At 42.2% G+C, this 26,251-nt stretch overlaps 1 protein-coding gene across 7 annotated transcripts in view; it reads left to right on the top strand.

The window, feature by feature from the left end:
• KDR (kinase insert domain receptor) overlaps positions 1-26,251 on the top strand; it is a 98,714-nt gene that overhangs the window by 23,088 nt on the left and 49,375 nt on the right. For 3 of the 7 annotated variants that reach the window (XR_010943024.1, XR_010943023.1, XR_010943022.1), the window contains exons 16-29: positions 855-961; positions 1,390-1,525; positions 1,884-1,988; positions 3,333-3,446; positions 4,022-4,110; positions 4,706-4,859; positions 6,791-6,888; positions 9,173-9,295; positions 9,448-9,559; positions 10,175-10,274; positions 10,679-10,784; positions 11,994-12,145; positions 17,188-17,287; positions 17,789-17,874. Coding sequence is in view for 3 of the 7 variants with exons in the window: in XM_067736027.1 (XP_067592128.1) it covers positions 855-961; positions 1,390-1,525; positions 1,884-1,988; positions 3,333-3,446; positions 4,022-4,110; positions 4,706-4,859; positions 6,791-6,888; positions 9,173-9,295; positions 9,448-9,559; positions 10,175-10,274; positions 10,679-10,784; positions 11,994-12,145; positions 17,188-17,287; positions 17,789-17,874; positions 19,606-19,828 (1,805 nt within the window). In the remaining 4 variants the exon portion in view is untranslated. Of the gene's footprint in view, positions 1-854; positions 962-1,389; positions 1,526-1,883; positions 1,989-3,332; positions 3,447-4,021; positions 4,111-4,705; positions 4,860-6,790; positions 6,889-9,172; positions 9,296-9,447; positions 9,560-10,174; positions 10,275-10,678; positions 10,785-11,993; positions 12,146-12,743; positions 13,126-17,187; positions 17,288-17,788; positions 17,875-19,369; positions 21,509-26,251 lie in introns of those variants that run through there. The other 4 variants (XM_067736027.1, XM_067736028.1, XM_067736029.1 and 1 more) reach the window with 4 other exon arrangements.

Genomic DNA, 26,251 nt, shown 5'->3' with positions numbered 1-26,251 from the left:
CTTAATTTTCCCCACTCAGAGCTGTCCTCTGGAGTTCTGAACATCTGCAGCTTTCCTTGCTGACCTCCAGCTTTTTCTCTTCTCTTTCCTTTCCTGAGTATGTTTAAACTCATACTGCCAGGCCACGCCTGAGGCACTCACCTCAGCTCTTTCACTTTCCTCACTGAGGCTCCTGCCACACAAGGATGGGGTAGTGAAATGTTAGCCAGTGTTGGACAGACCTTGTTTAACTCTTGACCATTCCATCAACTTGCTGTGTGCCCTTGATGAAGTAGCTTAACCTCTCTGAGCTTGCTTCTCCATCTGAAAACTGAGGGTTATCGAGAAGACTGAGTGACATGACATATCTAAAGTGATGAGCATCTTGTAGGTGCCTAGTCACCAATAGCTCTCTGGCCAAAGGACTGCATTTATTTCCCTACTTGTTTTCTTAAACAGTCCTTCCTCAAACTCCATACAGATCAAAATATAGACCAACAGCATAAAACCAAACATTTATTTTCCCCAAATAGAATACTTTTCTTCTCTATAGAACATGATCTGGCTTTTTTTTCCATCAAAGTCTGCTCTTCTTCCAAATGCTTCCTGTTTGTCTTTTAGGACATTAATATTTCTCTCTTAATTACTTTAGAATTTTACTGTTGGAAGTTTTCATGAGCAATGTTTTGCAGACTTGAAATTATCCATTAAGAATATTATAAACTCCATTCAAGTCAGAGGTTTGTGACTATTATTGTCTAGGATTTTCCTGAGTTGGTAAGATTGAGATTTTGCTTTAGTGTGGAACTTTGTTATTTTATATCAAAAGGTATGAGTTTCCAGTTGTTGATGCTCATTCATTTGTGTCTTTCCAGGTGCCCAGGAAAAGACAAACTTGGAAGTCATTATTCTAGTCGGCACTGCAGTGATTGCCATGTTCTTCTGGCTACTTCTTGTCATCGTTCTACGGACCGTTAAGCGGGTAACGAAATCATTTCCCTTCCGTCCCTTGCACGTTGGTTTTCATGATTAATGAAAGCTGACTGGGGTTCTTTGAGTTGATTCTTCCCATTGTTATTGGCTCAACAGGCACAATTTTATTTCTATACAATAACCTTCTTACCCACTTGCTTTTGGCTAGACCACTGGGCTTTAATTGATAGAAGCAACAAGAGAAGAAATGGGCTTGGACTGTCTAGTGTAATTAAGATTTAAGAATTAAATTCTGAGCTCATTTGGGGGTCGAGGGGACACTGGGAGCAGAATTATAATAGGACTACTCTCACACACTATGAGCCATTTAGAAAATGAGACACCAAGAATGGGGCTTCTATAAACAACAATAACAAGCACAGAGAACAACAGCCAGACAACAGGGTGTGTGTGACCGGAAGGAGCAATGCTTTCCAGGCCAGTGGAGGGGAACTGAAGACGGGCTACTTATCCATCGTCATGGATCCAGATGAACTCCCCCTGGATGAGCACTGTGAACGCCTGCCTTATGATGCCAGCAAATGGGAATTCCCCAGAGACCGGCTGAAACTAGGTGTGTTTTCAAGTGATGTTAACTTGATGTTGGGTTTACCAGGCCATCTCTTCCTCTTTTAGGCTGGTGACAAATCTAGTCTATTTAAATGTTGGATCCTGGTTCAGAAAATGCATCCCATCTCCTAAATTTGAGTAATCGTCCATTTTAGTCACTTAGAAGTAGGGTCCCTGTATAATCACCCAAAGCAGGACATTTAGAGGGTGAAGAGGGGAGTATTAAATTATTAAGCCAGGACAAGGGGGTCAACTGTACTGTCCATGATAAACTGGGATGTATGGTCACCCTATCAAGTCAGAATCTTTGCCTATCGCTTTGGTGGTGAAATAGTCCAAATCTGTTTTGTTGTTGACTCTAGGTAAGCCTCTTGGCCGTGGTGCCTTTGGGCAAGTGATTGAAGCAGATGCCTTTGGAATTGACAAGACAGCAACCTGCAAGACAGTGGCTGTCAAAATGTTGAAAGGTAAAAGCAAAATTCTATGGTGATGTATCCCTCTATCTGTTTCATCCCATCTTTAAACATGATGAAAGGCTTGTATCAGTGGCTCTGTGGCTAGGTGGGCCCACGAGCCAAACATGCAGCCAGACTATACGATGCCTTTGTACAAACTAGATAAAAATTTCCTCTTTTATAGACTCATGTCAGGGTCCACAGCCTGGCAGGCAAAGTTGGGATGGGTCTGAGCTCCCTTACCGCCCCACCTTGCCTGGGAGCCCTTGCACAGATCACAGCTTGTACAACTATATTTAGTAGTCCGGCTATAGGAAAAAAATACCTTGGTTACATCAAAACTGTTTTCTTAGTGTACTATAGTGCATTAGTAAGATAATTACAGACCATCAAGAAACGGAAAAAGAAATTTGATGTAATAAGTAAAAATAGCAGCATGCAAAAACCAGCATGTTCCCTAGAATTGGAATACGTAAAAGATTCTCACATATAAAAGGCAATATGCAAAATAAGAATGGTTGTGCTGGGAAAAAAAGGATTAAGGGGGACATTCTTAAAATTAAAAGTTTCATAAACAATTGTCAAGCCTAACCGTAATGGAATTCTGGTCTTGCCGTTTTAATTTTGGGGGGGTGATGCGTATAAAGCTCTTTGCTAGAATTCTCACGTGCTTTCATGGATGGAGACAGTGCTACTGACCCTTCGCCAATAGGTCTTGTGCATTTTGAAGGCATCTCTCTCCTTTTGCCTTTTCTCCCTTGTGGCCAAGGAGTATGTAATTTTGAGGTGGCTCATCAGGGCCTGAGGTGTGGACCACGTCTGTGAATTAGAGGGAAGTGTACCAGTCTGTACAGGATCAAACTCACAGTCTTAGCCTCATCGGCCTCATGTGCCAACTGGCTTTGCCAGCTGGCCCTTGTTAAGTTTCCTGCTCGGCACAGATTGGTGGGAACTCCAGCATAGCCCCTAACGCATGAGCAATACATGGTGTTGCTTCCTTACGAGGAAGCACTGAAATAATCAGGCCCTAAGAAGCATAGTAAACCTGATATGTGAAAATCCAGTTTTGTAAAAGGAGAATATCTGGGCATGATTTCATTTGCAGATGTATTCTCCACTTTGCAAAAGACCTCACAGTGGCTTCCTTCAAATATCAAACATTCTGGGTGCACTTAAAGAATTCGATTTAGAATTATAAAATATAATTTATGTTTGTCTTTTAATGCAGCTAGCCTGTCAATTGGGTTACAGTTGTATTACCCCTGGAGGGAAAGTTGCACAGATGCACATAGTGCGGCGTTAATCCTCCTAAGGTAATGCCTCATGTATGATTTCCCTCTTTGTTTATATTTGTAGAAGGAGCAACACACAGCGAACACCGAGCCCTCATGTCTGAACTCAAGATCCTCATTCATATTGGCCACCATCTCAATGTGGTCAATCTTCTTGGTGCCTGTACCAAGCCAGGGGGTGAGTGTCTATAGATGGCTCTGGCTGTGGGATTTTGGCGTATACTTTTCTGCTGGTATTTGAGGGAAACCACCCAACTCCCATGGCCTTGGTTTCCTTAACTTAGGAAACTTGGGCAGATTCCTATATATAAATATATTTCATGGAGGTTTAATGGGCACTGTAAATTATTCTAGAACGTGAATTAAAAAATACTACATCATTATAATACAGTTTGCTACTTATGTAATAGGTGTTCAGAGGAGAAGAGTAAACTTCCCTCCAAATTTGAAAACAAAGGACTTTAAGAGTGGTGCCCCCTAAAATGGAGTCATCTCAGGTGATTGTGTTGAAAAGCAAGTGGGTGGATTTTCTTCTGAAATTTTGGTTCATCTTCTGTGGAATTGCCTTTTGGAAAAAGAAAAGTTACAATATAAGGGAATTGCAGCCAGCTGATTTCTATGATCCTGTTTCCAGTGAAAGAGTGTAGCCTCTTCTGTGATATTTTCTAGCTCATTGATATCTTAAACACTTGGTGAGAAATGAGTGAAAATACAAATACATTTTCTCTTCTTGGTATGCTGTGCTGTCTGCAGGGCCACTCATGGTGATTGTAGAATTCTGCAAGTTTGGAAACCTGTCAACTTACTTAAGGAGCAAGAGAAATGAGTTTGTCCCCTACAAGGTATGTCATTTCCTAACTCAACTGTGGTCACACTGTAAAATGGAGAAAAACTCAAAGTGGTACAGGTTAAGTTTTTTGGTAAAATTCTGCAAAGAAATTGTGAGGAATCTTTTCATGTTACCTCTTGGCTGTTGTAACTTCCTCTTTTACCTTCTGGAGGACACATACTTCTCATGTTTTATTTTTGTGACTCTGATCTACTGACCCATTATAGATGATGCCAAGGGGGGAAGGTGGGTGTGATTAAGGGTAGGGAATGACAGGTGGAAGGACAGCTCTGGATTATTCTGTCTCTGCCCTGGCCATAGGTGGCCCTATGGAGTGTCAATCCCAGTGTCAAAAGTGCCCTAATGTTGGAAGTGTGTCTGAGTGAAACTTGTAACAAGGCCCTTATCTCTAAGCTAGAAAAGAGACAGGCTTTATGGAAGAAAATCTATTATGTAGAACACTTGCCCCAAATTTCAGCCCAGAGATTCCATGATCCTGAAATTGATGTCTCTCATCTTCTTTTAATAGTTACAATTGTTTCTGTAGTTTAACTACATTGGAGAGATTTTCTGGTGTTCAAGGAGTTTGTTCAACTGTTTCGTTATAGACTAAAGGGGCACGATTCCGGCAAGGGAAAGAATACGTTGGGGAAATCACCGTGGATCCTAAACGCCGCTTGGACAGCATCACCAGTAGCCAGAGCTCAGCCAGCTCCGGATTTGTTGAGGAGAAATCCCTCAGTGATGTGGAGGAAGAGGAAGGTACCTGCCATTGCTTCCTCTGCACCGAATGCATGCTCTTGTAGGAACAGACGAGGTGACAGGGTGTTACAATAAATTTTGTCCTGGAAAAATCCAGTATTACCTAATATTTGAAAGAGACCTAAATTTCTAGGAGGCTTTCATTCAGTCTCCCCAAAAGTGAGGGGCGGAAGGTCTCAATAAGCAGCAGGCTACGTGGTGAGGCAGAGCATGGCTAGCCTGAGAAATCTCGGTCCCCCCAGGAGGGCTAAGCAGTTGGCAAACAGTCAAACCAACGCTCTTCAAGTCTTGGTTCAACATTTGTCAGCAGGAGAGGCTCGGCGCCATCTTCCGGATGGGCAAAGGAGGCTCTCTGGTGTTTGATGCAGCCTCCCCGTTGTCCACAGCGGTTCAGTCCCACCTTGTCTGCTTCACCAGCACAACAGAAGTCCTTCAGTTAATCATACCCAACCTTCTCCAAGGCAGTGTAGGCATCTGTTGTTTCTACCCCAAGTGGCTTATCAAGTCTTCCGTATTTCGTCAGAAGAGTCTTGGTCAATACACTTTTCTTTATCCACTTATGCTTCCAGTGATATTTTAGTGCTCTTTATGAGTGGAGCTGTGTTCCCAGCCTAACTTTCAGGACCTCTTCCAGCTTCAGGATACACTGTATATCTGCTTCCCTCAGAAGGAGCAGAGACAGCTCTGTGGAGGTAGAGATGGGGCTTCCTGACATTTGGGTCTTCTTGAGGCATGAGTTAGAAGAATTCAATCATGAAATAGTGGGAGAAACCTGTTTCTGTTCCCTTTGACATGAGGCCACAGAGAGAACTTAAAACTGACTTCTTTCCCATAGAAGCCAAGCAGGCAGTGTGAGGCTAGAACTTGGTCTAGAAAAGTGTGGGGAGGTTGTCTGGACCTCACATAACTGGATGCACACAGTGGAGCCACTTCTGCCCTGTCCTCTCTCTCACAAAATGGTGGCCAGAGAGCTGGAAACCCAAGGGCTCGAGGGAGTCAGTCCGAGTAGAGGGGGCATTGGCCCAGAATTTTGCCTCCATTTCTTCATCTGGAAAATGAAAGAGTTTCACTAATTATTCACGGGGAGCCCTCCAGCCCTGAACATAGAAAGTCATTGAGAAAAAGTTTCGTAGTCTTTTTAATACTTACAAGGTTATTATTACAACTGAGTTTTCATTTGCTCTGGTATTTGTCTTCAGGAAAGAAGCCATGTCTTATCTTATCTGACCAAAGTTAAGAGACCATGTTGAAATGCTCATTAATGTCTTAGTGTTTCTTTGTACTAGTTGCCCAGAAGTAAATACCACAAATTTACGTAAATTCATCTTCCTCTCGATGTTCCTGTCTTCTCTCATTCGTATCCTTGAAGGAAAAAAGCATTCTCACAGGCCAGATTTAATGTGTTTACAGCCCTTTCTCAGTTTAAAAGTGAGAGAGGTAAATATATTACTGGTATTTTTAGTTAGCCATTGTAGATTATGGTTTGAACTTTGGCCTTTGTCCCGGGACAAAGCCTGGAGAGAAAAGATTCAATGACCCTGGATATTGTTGTTTTATTTTTAGAGTTCTTGATATGAAAACTATTGTTTATCCCTCTGGGTATATGAAAAAAACACAACCCTTTAAGAGCAAATTTGTAAAAGCCTGCTTTTACCCCCCTGTTACCTATGCCAGTTTTTCCTCCATTTTTCCTCCTGGATTTGTTCGTCCAATTTGGCTAAAGTGGAAAAACCAATATTTTTGCTAAGGGGTATAATGAAGGCTAATAATATACCAGGATTCAGCATACTTACGGAAGATAGAAGCGTTTTCTGTCTGCTTCTATTTCCTGAAATTTAACTCCCAATTTTTAAAATGAAGATTGTTCTATCAAACTTACAAACAGTTTCTGGCCGAAATACCAATCTCTGTCCTCCTGCATCTTCTGACAGTTTCTGAAGATGTGTACAAGAACTTCCTGACCTTGGAGCATCTCATCTGTTACAGCTTCCAAGTGGCTAAGGGCATGGAGTTTTTGGCATCACGGAAGGTGAGACAGAGTATCTCTTCACATCACAGATTTGCAGATGAGGTGTCCAGTGCCAGCCATTGGTGTTTGTTTGGGACTGTAATTCATTCACCACTGCTGGAGCACTGTTAAGAGAGCTCTACTGGGGAGGCCCCATTTCTGCTCATTAAAGTGGTGTTAGGAGTTCATGAAATTAATTCATGTGATAAATACCTACTAAATGCAGGCAGTCTTCTGAGCGCTAAGGACGCTGTGTGAGCAAATAGGCAAAACTCTCCACCTTCATGGAGATTATGTTCTAGTGGGTGGAACAAACAATATAAACAAGTAAAATGCCTGATAGGCTAGATGGGAGTAAGTACCGTGGAGAAAAATCAGCAGGGAAGAGTTATAGAGTATACAGGAGTGTTATGTTCCTGTGGACATACGCCTCTGTGTTTGTGTACATTGATTTTAAACCAAGGGGACACGGAAGGCTTTAGGGGAATGTGCATTTGAGTAATGGCCTAGAAGAGGTGAGGGGCTGAGCCTTGCAGATATCTTGGCACAAGTCTGCTTTTCATTTCTTTGATATGCATCACCATCCATCAAAAAGTATTTGGTAGTAGCATAATTAGAAACCAGGAAGGACGGGCTTCAGATGAGAGCGATTGAAAGAGCTAAAATTAGAAAAGTAGGCCAAACAAAGGCTGAGGTGGATACGTGACAAGTTACAAACATTCCAAAGGTTGTAAGCACTGTGGAGGCACCCCTCGGAAAGGGTAAAAGGGATGGTTTTACATTAAACAAGAAAAATTCAGATTAAGTATCAGGAAAAATGATACGTTGACAGAATGCAGTTGCTGCAGCCTACCTGTGGGAGAAAGACTTAAAGTTTTTACTTTGTGTTTTTTTCCTCAATTAGAGTGAAATCCCTCACGCATGCCTTTTTCTGGAGTTTAAAGCTTGTCACCGCTTTCAGAGCCTCAGGATCTCCGAGGTTTCTGCCCGAGAGCTCTTGTCTTCTCTCTTCCAAGGGGAAGGGAGAGAAGTGGGATCTTAGCGGATTTTTCCAAAGAGAAAGGCCCTTTGCCCTTCTTGAAGATTCTGATTTTATTTTATTATTTTTTTAAAGGCCAGAGCCTGCCATTTAGTCAGGGTTCCTTTGATGGGGAAGGGAATGAGGGGTGGAGGGGGATCCTTTTACTTCCCTTGCATCTACCAGCTGAATTTCTTGAATACCACCTGGTTGCTTAATAAAGGAAGCTCTTCGGTTCGGGGCAAAGTAGGAAGGACTGTGTGTTTTGGAGTCTCCTGTCTTGATCAATCACGCCAGACAATGTGCTTTTAAAAAAAAAATTTTTTAATAGAATTTTTAAACGTTACACTCCATTTGCAATTATTACAAAATATTGGCTATATTTCCTGTGTCGTACAATACATCCTTGTGCCTCGTTCAGAGGAAAGTGCTCTACAGATGTGAGGTGTAAGGGGTCCGTAATGCCTGGCTCACACATCACTCCTCCACTGACATAAGAATTCTCATCTAAGCCTTTCATTCATTTCTCAATGTTCCCTGAGACTCTTGTTCTCTTATAAATCTATCAGGTGGAGTTAAAGCTGCTTAGGGTAGGAAGTTACATGAAGGTAGGGGGATGCAGAGAAGAGAGAAACTGAGGAACAGAAAAGAATAGAAGGAAAGCCAAGGAGAATTCGCTTTTCCTTTATCGTGTACCAGAGAATCCCCTTGACTAGTGAGAGGCTGAGAGTGCTTTCACAGACCTCCACGATAAGCCAGTGCTTTGAAAACAGGGTGAGCCCCACTGGGAATTGTTTCTCAGAGCTTGTCCAGTTTCGGTTACGTATGGAATAGAGAAACCAACAAAGGGCACCAAACCAAGGAGAGCCCCTTGTTTCTGATTTCCGTGCATTCATTCAAAATAAACCCCATTCTAGGGCCTCCTTAGAATAACACGTTTTAACCGTATATGGTGCCAGGCAAAAGGGATGTGTGGATGTGACCAGAAACACATTCTTAATTGTGTCCAAGAGAAGTCTATTTATGACTCCATCAGCATGCTATAACATAACTATTTAATTCCAGAGTCTGGGGCTGTTTATGGAATAAGCAGATGTGTGCCTCAATGAAACTTACAGACTTTTTTCCAGAAGAGTTGATAAAAGATGTTTAACCCAGTGCTTGTTAATCAGTTGGTTTTCTGATGTGGGTTTTTTTTTTTTTCTTTTTTTTTTAAAGCATGAGGTCACAACAGATGTGGAAGAGATCAGTTATGTTGAGTCCTAATGCACACGATTCTTTTTGCAGTGTATCCACAGGGACCTGGCAGCGAGAAACATCCTCTTGTCGGAGAAGAATGTGGTTAAAATCTGTGACTTTGGCTTGGCCCGGGATATTTATAAAGACCCAGATTATGTCAGAAAAGGAGATGTAAGTTTCAGAGATGCACCCAGTGATCTGTTAAGTTGCAGAATTCAAACTCCTCTCAGCAAGCCTCAGGACCTGTGTCCAGGGACAATGGAAGCTTTTCCTTCAGATATTTGATAAGTAGGGTTCTCATTCCTTGTCTTCTACCCCTGTAGGCTCGCCTCCCTTTGAAATGGATGGCCCCGGAAACAATTTTTGACAGAGTGTACACAATTCAGAGTGACGTGTGGTCTTTTGGTGTCCTGCTCTGGGAAATATTTTCCTTAGGTAAGTCCCTTCTCTTTGTCTCTCCATCCATACTCCAAATAAAATAATAGAAGTCAGTGACCCCAGTGCGCCTTTCCCTCTCCTGTATTCCACCTTTATCGGATGAAACTTACTTGGAAGCTTTGGGTTGTAAAACCTAAAAAAGCAAAGAAAGAAAGAAAGGAACAAAAGATATATATGTGAAGAAGGTGTTGAAGAATCAGGCTCAGGGCTTTCTGCAAGAGAAAATCAAATCAATAAGGCACCATTCCTCAGGACGGGAATAAAGAGGCTGACGTAGAGTGGACTTGATGACACGGGGAGGGGGAAGGGTGAGCTGGGACGAAGTGAGAGAGTGGCATGCACATATATACACTACCAAATGTAAAATAGATAGCTAGTGGGAAGCAGCCGCACAGCACAGGGAGATCAGCTTGGTGCTTTGTGACCACCTAGAGGGATGGGATAGGGAGGGTGGGAGGGAGGTGCAAGAGGGAGGAGATAAGGAAACATATGTATATGTATAGCTGATTCACTTTGTGATACAGCAGAAACTAACACAACATTGTAAAGCAATTATACTCCAATAAAGATGTTAAAAAGAAATAATAATGCCCCATTCCTGTTTTATTCTAGGTGCTTCTCCATATCCTGGAGTAAAGATTGATGAGGAATTTTGTAGGAGATTGAAAGAAGGAACTAGAATGAGAGCTCCTGATTATACCACACCCGAAATGTAAGACTTTACAAGTATTTCTCTATCCTCCTTTGCTCACAAAAATTCTCCCTGCCTAGAAGACTTTCCATTATAGGTACCTCCTTCATGGCCCAGTTTGTGTCTTACTTCTCCCTTGAGGTCCTCCTTGATAATCTTAAGCACAGAGTCATCCTTCTTGAAATGACAGCACTTTATCTATGCCAACCAGTCAGTTTGTACTAGATGTTGATTTATGTTTCCTTTTCGATACACACTTGATGCTCCAAGCGTAGGGTTCTGTGTTTTACGTAGTTTCGTATCCCTCTTTAGCATCTTGGCTCATGGTGGACTCTTTATAAATATTTACTCATTCAAGTGCTTATTGTCAGCATCAGATCAGGAGGAAAGAGGCGGTTAATGACATCAGTGTTTTGCTTCTCTAGGTACCAGACCATGCTTGACTGCTGGCATGGGGAGCCCAATCAGAGACCCACGTTTTCAGAGCTGGTGGAACATTTGGGAAATCTGTTACAAGCGAATGCTCAGCAGGTTTGTGACCTCCATCCAAGAAGCTTCTACAGAGAGTACTTAGGTGTCCAGGGCTCGTCTGCTGCCTAGACCTTCTCATGGCCACCATACTGTCCTCTCAGCCACTGAATCCAAGGAGCCATATTCTTCCAGATCTGAGCAGTAATGCTTTTCTAAAAGTCATAATTACCTTTTTGACAGATGAGATCCTAATTCATAACCTGGGAGTTGATCACTTTTATTTTTACTGATGTATATTGTGGTGTCTTCAGAGGCAGTAAAAAAGCAAACAAACAACAAAAAACAAAAGTAAAAAAGCAAACAAACAACAAACAAAACTAAAAAACAAAAACAACCCAAAACCTAGTTGATCAAGTGAATATCAACAGTGGACAGAATTTCAAGGAATTTTAAATACATTCTTCAAGCAAAAACACATCCGAACCCTGCAAAATTGATGGGGTTTTTTTCCCTCTGTAAAATCCCAGGCCCTCATAACTTCCATTGGAGGATTTTAGACTTGTAGCCTTTACTGTTAGAAAGTTACTTAATCTCCAGTCAACACCTCTTACTACAGTGAATGGAAGTCAATTTCCTCCTGCTTTTCTTTTGAACAGGTGGGGGACAATGGGTCAAATCTATTTTTATCTGATAAACCTTCCAAACATTTAGAGGTATCAAATTGCCCTTTATTGCTGTATCAAATTGCCCTTTATTTCTTTCTCTTGATGAAATAATGTTAAGTTCTGCAACCTTTTCTCAGTAGACCCATTTTCCTGAACATTTACTGCTTTTCTTTAGACTGTCATCAGTTTTTCCATTGCCTTGAAGCATAGACACTAAAATTGGATGACATGCCCTTTAAAGGACCCAGCTCGTGTAGATAGGACTATGTGAAGAAACGATTTCTCAGCTCTGTGGAGCTCTGCCTGTTCTGTTGTTCCATCTGTAACCACAACCCGTTTTGTCTTCATTGTAGCCATAGTGCTCTGTGGTCCCCTTACTCATCTTGTTTTTTGTTAGATCCTTTAATATACTTTCATCGACACATCGCTTTTGAGTGCCCTTTTGTTTTTGACAAGCCATTTTTAAAGTTGTCTTAAAGTTTTACATTCAGATATGAAAACCACATTCCCCATCAACAAGAAGCCCCAGTGGCCTTTGTTTTTCATAGAAAGGCTCTTGAAGGACTGAAGCCATAACAATAGCACTCTGTGTTTATTGTTTCAGGATGGCAAAGACTACATTGTTCTTCCCATATCAGAGACTTTGAGCATGGAAGAGGATTCGGGACTCTCTCTGCCTACCTCACCTGTTTCCTGTATGGAGGAAGAGGAAGTGTGTGACCCCAAATTCCATTATGACAACACAGCAGGAATCAGGTACGGTCTAAGGTCAACATCCCCTGGGGGAGGGAGCTTCAAGGTCATCTTAGGGAAGGGGATGGAGGAAGGACATCATATAAAGTTGCTGCATTTCACTTGCACATTCACCCTTTGCCCTGAGAGGTCCTCCTTGAAGAGCGCCTGGGTAGGTGAGTCTCTTTCCATCTGTGGTCCACATTGCTGCCTAAGCTCTTCATTTCAGAATTCTAAGCCCTGCAGCTGCAAATAGCTGGAATGCCACAGTTTGTTAATCTCCAGAAAAAGAGACCACTTTTACAAAGACATCTGTATTTAAATTATCCCCATGTACTCTTTTATGAACGTGAGTTATACGGCTTAGGGAAGGTTCAGGAAGGAAGAGTTCTATGCATTTATGAAAACAGACCTTTGCCTCTCTGGCTGGGATACAGCGTGCCATGGGGATGTGTCCTGAGTTTGACTGGGCAGCACAACGTCAGAAGCCCATCCCAAGTCTGATTTTCAGCATTTTATTTGCATAATGGGACTTCTGGGCTTATTTAAAACACATGCACGGCCGTATTTTCCTGATTTGTAGAGGAGTCCTAAAGGCAGCTTTCTTTTTGTTCCCTCCCAGCACCTGTGCTTAAGGAAAGAGTTGGTATGGTTTCTACAATATGACATTAAAATTGCCTTTTACTAAGCCTGTGACTACTTCACTTTGCTTTGTCTTGGGTGTTTTCCTCCTGTAACCAGACCCCTGGCGGCATGAGCCCAGGCTGCCCCCCTTGAGTGTGCTGTGGCCGCAGGGGGGACCACGGAGTGCTAGCCTTTGGCCGGGTTGCCAGATGGCAGGTGGGGAGTCACGCAGGACAGTTTGCCCCGTGGACTCGCACAGGGAGGGCAGCAGGAACGCTGCCGTGGGAGAGAAGAAAGCTCAGAGTGGGAAGAAGCCAACTCGTAAGCTGTCCATTCCATTTGTGTCAAGAACTTTCAGCATTTTTCAAAGAACTTTTTCTTACCAGATTTTGCCAAAGTTAGGCAAGGTAGATACTATTATCTTTTGATGTAGATGTTGAACGTGAGTGTCAGAGCAGTTACCTGGGGAGAATACAATATTGTGGTTAAAGATCCAGAGTTTAGAGTCACGTGGAACTGGGTTGGATTCCCAAGTCTGCCCTTCGCAGCTGTGACCTGGGGCAAATTTTCACCGTGACCCAGGCAAGGACACTGGTGTTGTACAAAAATGATGACTTTGAGAATTACATGGTATCATGAGTCTCTAAGTGCCTGGCACCTAGAGAACACTCAATAAACGATAGCAATTAAGTGAGCTGCTCAAAATCACATGGGATGAATCCAGTTCCTCTGATAGCTAACTCAGGGCTGTTTTCTCCCATACCAAGGAGGGGGCCTCAAAGAGAAAGAGGAATGAAATGAAAACCTGTAGTTGCACCCCAACGTTTAAAAAGTCCTTGTTCAAGTTCAGCTGGCCTTCTGGTGTGGAAATTATTCCCGAAACACTGTTGCTTTCTGTGTTATCAGAAAGCCATCTGATGGTGAGCTGTGTTCCTTGGGTTCTTCCGTGACCAGGTGGGGCGAGGACCCAAGCCGGCAGCCTCTTGGCTTACTCAGGCGCTTTGCGTGTGGTGCCGAGAGTCAATGAAGTCACATATGTGTAATGGAAGTGCCAAATGCGATGCTGGATCTGAAACAGGGCTGCCAACATGTATCCCCAGAGGCGTGGACAAATGTGACACCACACTCCCAACACAGGCCTGGCTCCTGTTTTCTGTCTGTGATTTTTGAATTGGTCTTTCCAGTCCAGTTTCCCTTTTATCCAGCTGTAATTTGAAAACTAAAATGGAAATTGGAATCTTTTGTCTGCATCTCCACTCGACCCCCCCCCCCCCACCTTTTTGCCTTTACTAAAACTAAGGCACCACGCTCACATTTTAATCGTCTGGGTTAAAGGAGAGGCAGAATCGAGGCATCTGCACACAGCACATTTCAGTTGGATGCTCTCTTGTGTTCTGCTTCCCTGGGGAAGAGGAAGTGAGGCTGGGGTGCCTCTCAAGGAACTTGTGCCCTTATCTTCCATGTTGCCAGTCAAGGAGAAGAGCCAAGGAGTCTTTCTCACTTGCTTCTTCATAATTTTCTATTTCATTGCATTATGAATAGAGCTGGACAGAGACATCCCCGTGGGAGCCAACCTCCTGATTTTTTGCCCCTTTAAACTATTTTTAAAATATTTGTTCAGCATTTATTTAGAGAAGAGGCTGAGAGATATGTGGGGGAAGGGTGAGGAGGAAGGACCACTAGTGTCTAGACTTAGGTTTGTCTCTAATTTCCCCTGTGGATCAGCTCTGGCCCCAAGTCTGCATGCTTCCTGCAAGAAAACACATCTTAATTGGACTCATCGTTCTTGGAGGACAGTTTGGGGACCATCTGCGGTTGCTCCACCAATTCCCCTGGGAGTTTCGTCTCCCACTCCAAGCAGCTTATCAAAGATTTCTTTTCAATTCTCTCCCAGGGAAAGGTTCTGGCACATAGCTTTTTTTTTTTTCATTTTCGTTAATTGCTAGCAATGATTTAAATGCTCCTTGTAGATTGATGCCTGGGACAGCCTGCTGGCTAGATTTTCCTGAATTTGGCTCTGATGTTAGACTGCTTGAAATGAAACTGTCCTTTCTGCACCTTTTGTCTATCTTTTTTTTTTTTAACATCTTTATTGGAGTATAATTGCTTTACAGTGGTGTGTTCGTTTCTGCCGTATAACAAAGTGAATCAGCTGTACATGTACATATATCCCCATATCCCCTCCCTCTTGCATCTCCATCCCTCCCACCCTCCCTATCCCCCCTCCCCCACCCCCCACCCCTGCCCCACCGCATGGTCAGTGCACACATGGGAGAGAGCAGGGCTGTGTGCATACTGGGTGCCCAGTAAAGCCTTGGACAATCTTTACTTCACTACTGTCTTCTTCCTTCTCCTTCCTAGTGCTTTTCCAAGGGCGTCAATGTGGAATAAGGTAAAAACAAACAGAAACAACCCTGCATGGGCTCTAGAAACCTAAGTTTGAGCCCCAGTTCTAGCTGTTTCCTCCCTAAGCTTCCTCATTTCCAAATAGGAAATAATGAAAACCTATTTTGTAGTTTTGTGAAGAGCAGATGCAGTGATGTCCATGAAAATGCCTTGTCAACTGTGAAGGGCTGAGCCATGTTTATTATTATTGGGCTCAGCAAGCAAGGAGCTGGCCTTTCTAAGGCAGCTGCATTACAGCCCAAATACCTCTGGAATCTGTCCACAGACCATGTGGGCATCACCTTTCTTTAGTCAGGCTGCTCTTCTTTCTCCTAGATAATTGGAACAGCCTCCCGATTGGCCTCATGGCCTCTGGTCTTACCCTCCTCAACACAGAGTCATCTTTCTAAAGGGCGTATCTGACTTTGTCAATCTCATGCTTAGAATCCTTCAGTGACTGCTCATTGCCCTCAAGATAATAATCCAGATATTCCAGTTATGTGATTCTGGACAAGTTCCTTAACCTTTCCGTGTCTTAGTTCCTCATCTGAAGTTGGGATAATGATACCCACCTAGAGAGGTACCATTTGTGGAGAAGCCGTGAGACAGTGGTTGAGGAGCATTTAGCACAGAGCCTGGCACGTGGGAGAGTCTCAGTAAAGGATTCCGGAATGAGTGAATGCATGAATGAATGACTATGGTACCAGTAATTTTTGGTAACCACCACTTTTAGGGACTGGACTTAGGAGAAGTAGGCTTTTCTCTCTCCTTTATGTCATGTCCTCTCTCCTGTGGAGTTTCCTGAGTAAGGACGTCATTGGTGAACCCCATTCTCTCTTCTTTGTAAGAGGAGGAACCAGCCTCCTGGGGCAGGGGACGGAGATTTAGTTTCCATTATCCTTCTTTGTCCAAATGAGTCCTCTCTTCACTTGATCACAGAAAACACACAGAATATATAATATATCCAGAAGGCCGTCTAAAGTGGGAAGTATGCTGGGATAAGAGTGAAGAGTGAATTTGCTGTCCCTTCCCATGAAAAGGACTTTCCTTCTCTCCACTTGGTCTGGTTTTAACAGAAAATCAGACTCACCCAAAGTCACATAGTAGGGAAGGAACACCCTTAGGGAACAGGTGATGTGTTGTAGTGATGTGACAAGTCCTATCCTTTGGACTCCTGAAAGAAACGTGTACCCTTTGGAATTCAAAGGAGGAAAACAAGCTTTGGTTGATGGTGCATCATTCTTTCTAAGACCCCCTTATCAACCACCAGTGATCACCTCATTCATCCTCCAGGTATCTTTGTGAGTGAGGAAAGGAAAGCTCTTGCCAGTACATTTTAAAGATGGAGCAATAGGGGCACAGAAATATATTTGTGACTTTCCCAAGTCTGTGTAGTTCGTGGTAGATTTTGAAATAGATAGAATACCTTGTGACTCTCGAACTACACCCCCAACTCTGTGGGCTAACAATAGGAGATTCAGCCCACCTGCCCCTGTACCCATTACACCTCTATTACATGTAGAAGAAGATTGTCTCCAGACCTTGCTGGGTTCAGCATCCTTTACTGGAGCCGGGTGAGATTCAGTGAGATCTGCAGGTGTTTCCTCTGCCCATCTTTCATTGACTGGTTGTTCTGTGGGCCTTGTCTAGAAAACTTGCTTAGGAGATGGCCAGAAAGATGTGAAACACTCAGTAATATGCCGAGAGCTCAGTGGAGGAATCACAGGCAATCAGGAGGCCAAGCAGAAGGCAGCTGACCACTGAGTCTGCTGTTGTTGTCTTCAGTCCAGCCCTGGACCTCAGAAGTACGATTCAAAGGAAAAGGGGCTCATCTATGCCCCCTCAGTTATATTATACTTTTAAATGGGCTTTCACAGGAAATTAAGCCTTCAGTGTGTGCTAGCAGAGAAAGATTTTTGTTTTGTTTTTCTTTTTCCAAAGGATGTTTGAAGGTCGCTATTAAACTTGCGGTTGAAAGATAATGAACTTAGGTATCACTTGTGGAATCTGCAGCCAAATATACCACCACTAAAACATAAATATTTGTTCTTTTGCAGTCAGTATCTGCAGAACAGTAAGCGAAAGAGCCGGCCTGTCAGTGTAAAAACATTTGAAGATATCCCGTTGGAAGAACCAGAAGTAAAAGTAATCCCAGATGTAAGCACATCTTTTAAAAATAGTCTTAGAAATAATACCAAAGGTGAAACATTAGCTAGATAAATATTAACCTAAGCATTAGAGACTTGAAGCCTCATTATAAGGCTGTCCTTGAGGGTATGTGTGATGGGGTCATTACAGCAATGGAACTTATTGGGCCCCCTTGGTTTTTCCATAAGCAAAGCCCCCGGTCTAAGGTTCAAGACAATCCAGCTTCATGCCCAATTCCCCTCAAGCGAACATAGCATCATTGTGAAAGAGGGATAGAAACGGGTCTCCTCGGCTTCTTCTTCCTAAATTTCTCTCTTCTTCCAGGCCTGCATCTATTTCTTGGAAGCAGTTACTTCCTTTTATAGCCTGCACGGTTTCTGGCTATGATACCTTTACCTGCCTCTGCAGAACGTGGGAATGTTGTCCGATAGATGGGTTAGGAAATCAGTTTAATTAAGTAATTGTTCAGTGTACACCATCAACTGTGCCATCTCATTGTCTCTTAAAAAGGACAACCAGACGGACAGTGGTATGGTTCTTGCATCCGAAGAGCTGAAAACCTTGGAAGACAGAAGCAAATTAGCCCCATCTTTTAGGTAAGGCTCAGCCGCAATAGAAGGACAAATTTCAACAGGAACTTTTGGAAGGAACCTAGGACTTAGAGTGTAGGTGCAGAGTTTTCCCTTTTTGTGTCTTCGTGGGTTGGGCAAATCTGCATCAACCTAACTAATAAAGAATGGAAACAAATCAAACTAATTACCTGGCAAGTCTAAAAAAGAATCTGAACTAAGAGGATTTGGTCAGTTTTCATGAGAGTTTATGAATACTAGGGGATTTTTGAGCATATTTACTATGGTCAGTGGTTTGTGTGGTACTGGCTAAGTAAAAAAGAGGTCATTGGATGTGATCCTTAAAACTGTGGAGATAGTTAAAATCTTTGTGCACTCTACTCTGAAGAATTTTCAAACTTGAACAGCAACGGGTACACCTGTCTTTATGAAATATAATGTATAAAGAAGCCATTATCTATTTGCTTAAGATACTTAAATATTTTTGGCTGAATTATTAAGTACTTAATTGTGGGGAAAATGCTGAATTTGGTTTTGAATATTTCTTCCATGTGATTCTGTAGGAATTCGTAGCTGTTTTGAGTAGATACACCTGCTTTTAACTTAACAAATAAATAAGATTCTGTATTTATAAGAATATTGGGATTCAGAGTAGTTATTTATTTGCTAGCAGGTTCACTCTAGGTGAGAATAGAGAAGACTTTGATCTACTTATAATCGAACTGTTGGATGAAATGGGACCACTCTTGGTACCGAGTGATGGTCATGTAAAACAAACAAACCCATTAAAATGTGCCATTGTGCCATTTCATTGTCTGCCATAGGCCCAGGATGAGAGACTGTGAGAGCCGATCATATGTTTCATTCACTGATTCAAATATACTTGTTCAGCAATGAATAGGTACCATGCCATTGTCTGAGACACTAAGCTCATTTTACTGAGGTTGGATTGAAAGAAAAAATGGATATCTAGTCATTTGAAATAACTTTTAAACCATATATGAACACGGAGTTAATCAAATCCTTTTTTTGCAGTTTTTAACATGAATAGCTTGGTAAAACACCTACTAAGGGGGCAAAAAAACCCACACTTCAGAATGGCTTAAGCTCCACACAGCCTACACCAAGCTACAGAAAGCCTTTTTAAGCTTTTTTTCTAAGCTTGGACATGATTACCGTCTGTCACGATTCCACCGTCCTTCCAAAGAATGTGGTTTTGATGAGTAAAAAGCACTTTTTGACATGTCTGGCTTGATTACACACACACGCTTCGACTTACTAAAGTTGAAAGTTGCACAAGAACTTTATTAACACCACCCACGGGCCTTGTAATCCCTTACTTGACAGTGTGGTGCAAGCACTAGTGGACTTTCAGAGCATCCCAGTTTCGCTCCACATCCTGAAAGAGTCCCTTTGGCTCCTATCCTTGTATACAAACTTGTCAATCTGCAAGGCCATAAAAAGGTTCCACTGGTTGGAGCCTTCACATAACTCAGGAGAACTGCCGTTTATCTCATCTCAGGCTTGAAAGACTTGGACCTGAATAAGACGACTTATCTGAAACTCCAGATTCACGCGAGTACCTGAAAATAGACATTGTCTGAGTGAGGCTGCTATGTTGATGAACAAGGGGGAGGGAGAGGGACTGGTGTCTCCAGGAAGATGCCAGCCCACACGGGGTTGGGAACGGGGTTAGGATAAGATGCAAAAGAACTCCCTTCTCTCTGCCGACTCATTTGGTTGCCATCTCTTCTGCAGTGGAATGATGCCCAGCAAAAGCAAGGAGTCTGTGGCATCTGAAGGCTCAAACCAGACGAGCGGCTACCAGTCGGGGTATCACTCCGATGACACGGACACCACTGTGTACTCCAGCGAGGAGGCGGAACTTTTAAAGCTGGTAGAGATTGGACCGCAAGCTGGCAGTGCAGCTCAGATTCTCCAGCCTGATACTGGGATCACACTGAGCTCCCCTCCTGTTTAAAAGGGGGCACCCACGTCGCCCAGTCCTAGAAATCACATGAGAGGTGCTGCTCAGATTTTCAAGTGTTGTTCTTTCCACCACCAGAAAGTAGCCACATTTGATTTTCATTTCAAAAGCAAGGACCTTGGACTGCAGGGAGGCAGTCCTCTAGGCATTTCCTGAGAAGATGCTTGTGACCCAAGAATGTGTTTGTGTCTTCTCCCGGTGTTGACCTTATTCTTTTTAAAATTCATTTAAAAAGTATGTCTGATGCCCCCTAATGTGGGTCACCCCAGGGGTTACAGCAAAAGAAGTTCAAGAAATGGCTTCATCCTCCAAGAAGTAGCAGTACCGGGGGAGCTGACACCTGTAAAACTAGAAGATAAACCAGGCAATGGAAGTGCTTTAGGTGTTGAAGATGGGAAAGACCTTTAGGACTGAGTCCATCTAAGAAGCTTTGTTTAGGAGATGGGTCCTGAGCCAAGTCTTATGTGTGGGGAATGGATTGATGGAAAGGAAGATGCTGGCTTGCTTTGAGGATGCACTGGAGCCTGCACATGCATTGCGTTGGCTCCGGTGGAGGTGGACATAGGGTCTGTTAGGAAACGTAAAGGCTTCATACGACGTGACTGGTTTTAGAAGGTTGCGTGCTCTTCCCATTTGGGCTAAATGAGAGTTCCTTGTGCTGTTTCCGACTCCTAATGAGAGTTCCTTCCGGACTCTTACGTGTCTCCTGGCCAAGCCCCAGGAAGGAAATGATGCAGCTCTGGCTCCTTGTCTCCCAGGCTGATCCTTTATTCAGGACACCACAAAGAAAGGACACGCAGCCTCTCTGTTGCGTCGAAGATTTCTGACTATGTAAACCAGCTTCTGGTTTCTTCTGGATGAATACCGACATGTCTGTCCTGATGTGATACGTCTGAGCCTGAATGCAGTAGATTCAACATCAAGCTGTGGTGTCAAAGCTTCAGGAAGAATATTACTCTCTTGTTCCTTCTCCCCTCTCCATGCCTTCCCCCTCCCTTCAGTATTTTCCTGACCTCCCAGCCAGTCAGTATTCTAGTAATTTGGCCTCTACACCCTAGTAAAAGCTGACCTGGTTTGTTCACTCTCTGAGTAATTATTAGCCAGATTTCAAAATTACTTTGTAGCCAAAGTTATAACAACTATTGTATTACTTAGACTTTTAACATGTAAAGCTCTTTCTACTGGTTTCTGCCCTTGTTCTTTCCTTTTTAAAAAAGAAAATGTATTTTTCGTTTGGTACCATAGTGTGAGATGCTGGGAACCATGACTATAAAACATGCTATGGCACATATATTTATAGTCTGTTTATGTAGAAACAAATGTAATATATTAAAACCTTATATATAATGAACTTTGTACTATCACATTTTGTATCAGTATTATGTAGCATAACAAAGGTCATAAAGCTTTTAGCAATTGATGCCATTTTATTAAAAAAAAAAAGTGAAAAACTTGAAGTAATCCCTTTGCAAGGTTGCATCACTGTACCTATCATTTCTCTCACTTCTAGAATGGAGGAGGGGGAATCAGACATCATTTCCATATGGCTGTTTTTTATTTTCACTTGTTCCCTTATTCTTCTTATGAAGGATATCTTCATTAAATGTTTATATACTTTTTAAACCAATAAATGTATTCTTAGTAAAAAAAAAAAAATACAATGGTATAATACTATCACAGCTGTTTTGAGGGTAAATATTTCTGGCTTAAATGCTTCTCCCCCTCCTTCGTTACACAAATAATTCACACACACATGCACTCTTGTTAAATTCCAAGCACTTCTGAGATTCTTAAAACGTGGACTGAGAGATACCTGATAAATAGTCCAACAGTATTTGTGGCTCGCTAGTAACCCCTGTGCCTGTTAGAACAGCCAACCGTGAAAATCATGGGGCGAGAGATCCTGAGACAGGTGGCCAGACCTGGCAGTGCAGGGAAGCATGGAACGTATCTATAGTTTTCAATAATGCTTTACTCTATCCTTGCAGTGTCAGAACCTCAGATCCAACATTGCCATTTTAAATGGTTACTTTTGCCTGAATTCAGTGAGTGGAATTATCCAAAGATCATTGGCACCAAAGTGTGGTCCTACTCTTTCTTCATGGGATTTTTTTTTTATACAAGATTTTGAAACGTTTATATAATCAAAAGATATGCCTATTATTTTTTTTAACGTCTTCTAGGTTTTTTAATCATATTGATGAAGGTCTTCCCAATTCTAAAATAATGCAAAATCCTAAATTGCCTTCCTTCTTTTATTACATTTAAATCCATTTGGGATTTATTTTTGTATATGGAGTGAGGTAAGGACCTGGCTTTGTTTTCTTCAAGCGGCTGTCCATCATGGCAGCATTGTTTATTAAATATACCTCTTTTCCCCTGTGCTTGGGGAAATACACACTGTACCATTTTTCAAACCCTATCATCTCACTGAGATATTCTGCACAACTTTATGATGGAAAAGAGGGTGGCTCCGGGTGTGTGTGGTTCCTGGGCACTGCACTTACAGATTGGGCCATTGGCTGGAGTTAGTGGAGTAGGGTCTTCTGACAGATGTTAAACTGTAGGTCACGCCTGGTCTTGTCTTTCCCATTGTTACAGTGTTGTCCAGTAAATGAATGGCAGAAGAGTCTAGGTTATTCAAGATGGAGAAGACCTCATAGACAAATGGAATTTTCTTCATTTTAGGAAAAAGAGATTTTGTTTCTCGTAAGCGGCCCCTGGCACTGTTTCCAATGCCAGGAAATTGGATTCATTTGAAACTTCACACTTCATAAAGAAATGCTTTCAGCACCTCAGGCAGAATAATTAGGAGGTGAGGTTTGGCCCTCTCCTTCTTCTCTCTTCTGTTTTCCACACCCCTTGTTCTTAGCTCCTTTTCTCTCCTCATTTGCCCCTGTATTGAAGAGAACGTTGTAGCTTTTTAAAGTGCTTCTTGCGCGGTCTTATTTTCAAGGCTTTCACTGAAGGTATTTGGTGTTTTAGGTGAGGCCAACTGTCTCCCCCTGGCTCCTGACCTCTCTCATTCTCTCCCTTGGCTTGCTTTGTTCTTCTCCCTCTTCTCAAACCCCTTTGTCCCTTCTCCTTCTGTTTCTCTCTTTCCACTAAACTTCCTCTCCTGTGAACCCTCCCCCCAGCAGCCTTTCTCCTCAACCACATCACAGGAGAGAGGAGAGTGGTGGGAAGTTTAAGTTCATTACCCCTGGACTAACTATTCCTATCAATGTCTGTCTCAATGAAAGAAGAAAAGTAAAAATCTCAAATCCACAACTTTGTAGTTAACCCATTTTCCTGTCTCCCCTAGTATGTCTTTCTTTCTACCTCTCACTCAGATATTCATCACCCACATGGTAAAATGTAGGCAAAGCCAGAAAGCTTAAGCCTTTCAGTGAGTAGCTCTTGATATAAATCTTCCCACATTTGTGTGCCCTTGTCCCTTAGGGATAGTAGGCATGTCATGTCCATGCTTTCAGGTAAGGAGTGAGCACAGATCAAAGGGGGTTCCAATCTGTTTTTATAAAATTGCATTTCTGCATGAGTCTCTCCCATGTAAGGGTTTAGACATAAGTGGAAATCTGGGCAGTCTTTGTGAAACCAATATTAAATCTGATTTTGGAGGGGGAAAGTTACAGAATGCTCCTAGGTAATAGAGGTTAAAAAGGTAAAATAAAGCCATTTGCTCCAGTTTTGATCAGAATGGAGAGAATTACAAGAATCTGGGAGGAGCAACTCAGAGAGAAATGTAAGTTGGCCTGAAGTTCTGGAGCTAAAGTGGTAGAACATACCAGGCTCAGCTGAGGTCTGACTCAGAGATAAGAGCTCTGAGTTAGGAAAAAAGTATTCTAAGGAAGACTATTGATAAGACAAGGATTGCAGTAAACTATGACAGATACGTGACGAGTGAATGTTAATGAGAAGACATCAAACTGTATCTTAGATTTTATTTTCTTTACAACACAGCATATGACCTTTATGTGACTTGATACCTGTAGAACAACATTACATTCAATAGTTTCACTCATAGCTTTTGGTTTAAAAATAAAAGAATGAAAACATATGGTTTGATTTTTTTACATTAGTCTCACCTTTTGTTTATTCCGAGTACTTTAGAGCCTATGATCAGTGTACTTACCAGTAACTGGTGACAGCATACCCCCATACTATACTTTAATTGCTAGAAGCTCTCGACTTTTAGATACACTGGAATAGAAAAAGGGCAGGGAATAAGAAAGCGGTCCTTCGCTCCAGTTGTATTCCATTCTTTGCTCTCTGTCCTCTCCCTTCTTCAGGGAGTGACGTTTGTGGGGGGCAGAGAGTGTGGAATAAGTCCAGCAAAGTGGGTTGAGTTCTTCGGTGTGAAGGATACTCTCAGTGGCTGACTCTGATCCCGTGTGTACTTCACAGGATATGGGGTAAGAAATGACTCATCAAGAGCCCTCTGAACCATTGTTATGGGGAGAGGTTTCATGGGAGCCTGGTGCTTTGCATGGAATCTCTTTAAGCTGAATGTCTTATCCTGATAAAGGGGATTGAAAACATTCCGTTCATTGCCACAGAGAGAACAGAAATGGAAATGAAAACCCAGACGCAAAGTAGAGAATTCAGGCTGGTGACATAGTGAGCAACAACATTCCACATTCATCCCCCAAGGTAACAAGAAAACTGGCAGACAGGAATCCTGCAGCACATAGTGGGGAAAAGCGAGGCCCTCCAGAGGAATCAGGTACCAAAGGTTCAGCCCTTAACACTAAACTTTAAGCAAGTCATATTTATTTGTTTGTTTATATTTAACTGTACTTTAAAAATGCTACATTGTGCCAGACACTCTTTTGAAAAGAGTTTATTAATATTAACTCATTGAATTAATCGGGACCCTAAAGCAAGATGTAGGCATCACACTGTAGATTGGGTGGCAATCTCCTCCTTTTATGTAGGAGACATAAAGGGATCCTCACTGATGGTTTCTACAAATGTTTGTTAGGCATTTACTATGTGCCAGGCACCTTAGCAGACAGTGGTCAAAACCGTTTTCTTGGCTGCTTGGGTTACAGGTTATCAGCAGAACCCTAGAGAGGAGGAACTCCCATCTTATTCCAGAACTCTCTACATATCCTTATGGTACCCCTTTAACAAATTGAGCGTAGTTCTAATTATTGGTCATTCTTCATTCAGTCATTTTTGAATAAAGATCTGAGTTCAAGAACCCTTCTAGGTATAGATTCCACGCTTAACCTGACTTCAGAGTCAGGATGCTCATGGGAAAAACCAGATAAGAAGCCTTCTGACAGAAGGCTGAGGAAAGGCTTTTCTTGGTCTGGTTCACCTCACCTTGAAGAATTTGCATTTCACTTGTAAAGCAAGAGGAGATTCTGTTAATGCACCCAGAAGAATTCCATGTTGGCAGGCATTTATGGCAACATAGAAGGAATCTTTTGTTTTGTCATAAGTAACATTGTTTGACCTTTATGCTACTGTTCTACATTTTAAACTTTTCCAGTGGATGAAAATCCAAAGTACGGAAAGAATAAATTCCACCATTGCCATTAGTTTTACTAGGAATTCTTCAGTAGGGATTGTTCTAAGTGTATAATGACTTCCCCTTGGGTATTTCAAAATATTGTCGAGAAGCATGCAACACTTCATGAATACATCTGTTCTACAAATCAAAGTGTACTCCTGTATAAACCACCTTGAGAATCTTTTAAGCAGCATATACTTGAAGTCAATAGAAACAGAATTTTCTTTTAGTTCAATCACCACGAATAGATCATGATCTATTGCTGTGCCTTTTCCCCCTGCTCCTGTCTAATATGGTTGGCAAATTGCCTTGAGGACCTGTCATGAAGAGAAAAAAAAGATCCTCATTCTTCCTTTATCAACCTCATTCATCAGTAAATTTCAGTGTTCTGCCCAGCTTTCATTCTTGTAGTCTTTTGCACTGCAGGAGAGCTTATTCCTTCTCTGACTGATGAACAAGACAAGGGGATGTCATGCCAGAAACTATTCCTGAGTCCAATCTTACAGAATTACTTAGTAATGTTCACTTTAAAAAGAAGTACCAATAAGTATTAATTTTGGATGACATATATATTAGAACAAGTTTAGTCATGGTAATAGAATTTTTAGATAGATATATATCATGGATTCAACTTTCATTATGTTTCTCTGTTTCATGGTGATAGACATTTCAAGTAGCTCTGCAGTCACTCAGACCTGAGTAGCCTGAAGGACAGAGAAATAACCTTGATTGTTGATCGGCTGCCATATGCCAGGCACTGAGCTATGAACTCCTCACATTTTACCTCATTAAATCCTTGTAATGGGCCCTCGTGTTAGGTGCTGTTATCACCAGGTTCCAAGTGAAGACTGGCAGTTAAAATTTGAAGCCCCGGTAAGCAAGGTTATGCCGGGATTGAA

Source organism: Pseudorca crassidens, chromosome 4, assembly GCF_039906515.1.
Source record: "Pseudorca crassidens isolate mPseCra1 chromosome 4, mPseCra1.hap1, whole genome shotgun sequence".
Taxonomy (NCBI): domain Eukaryota; kingdom Metazoa; phylum Chordata; class Mammalia; order Artiodactyla; family Delphinidae; genus Pseudorca; species Pseudorca crassidens.
This window is presented reverse-complemented; position numbering and strand designations above follow the sequence as displayed.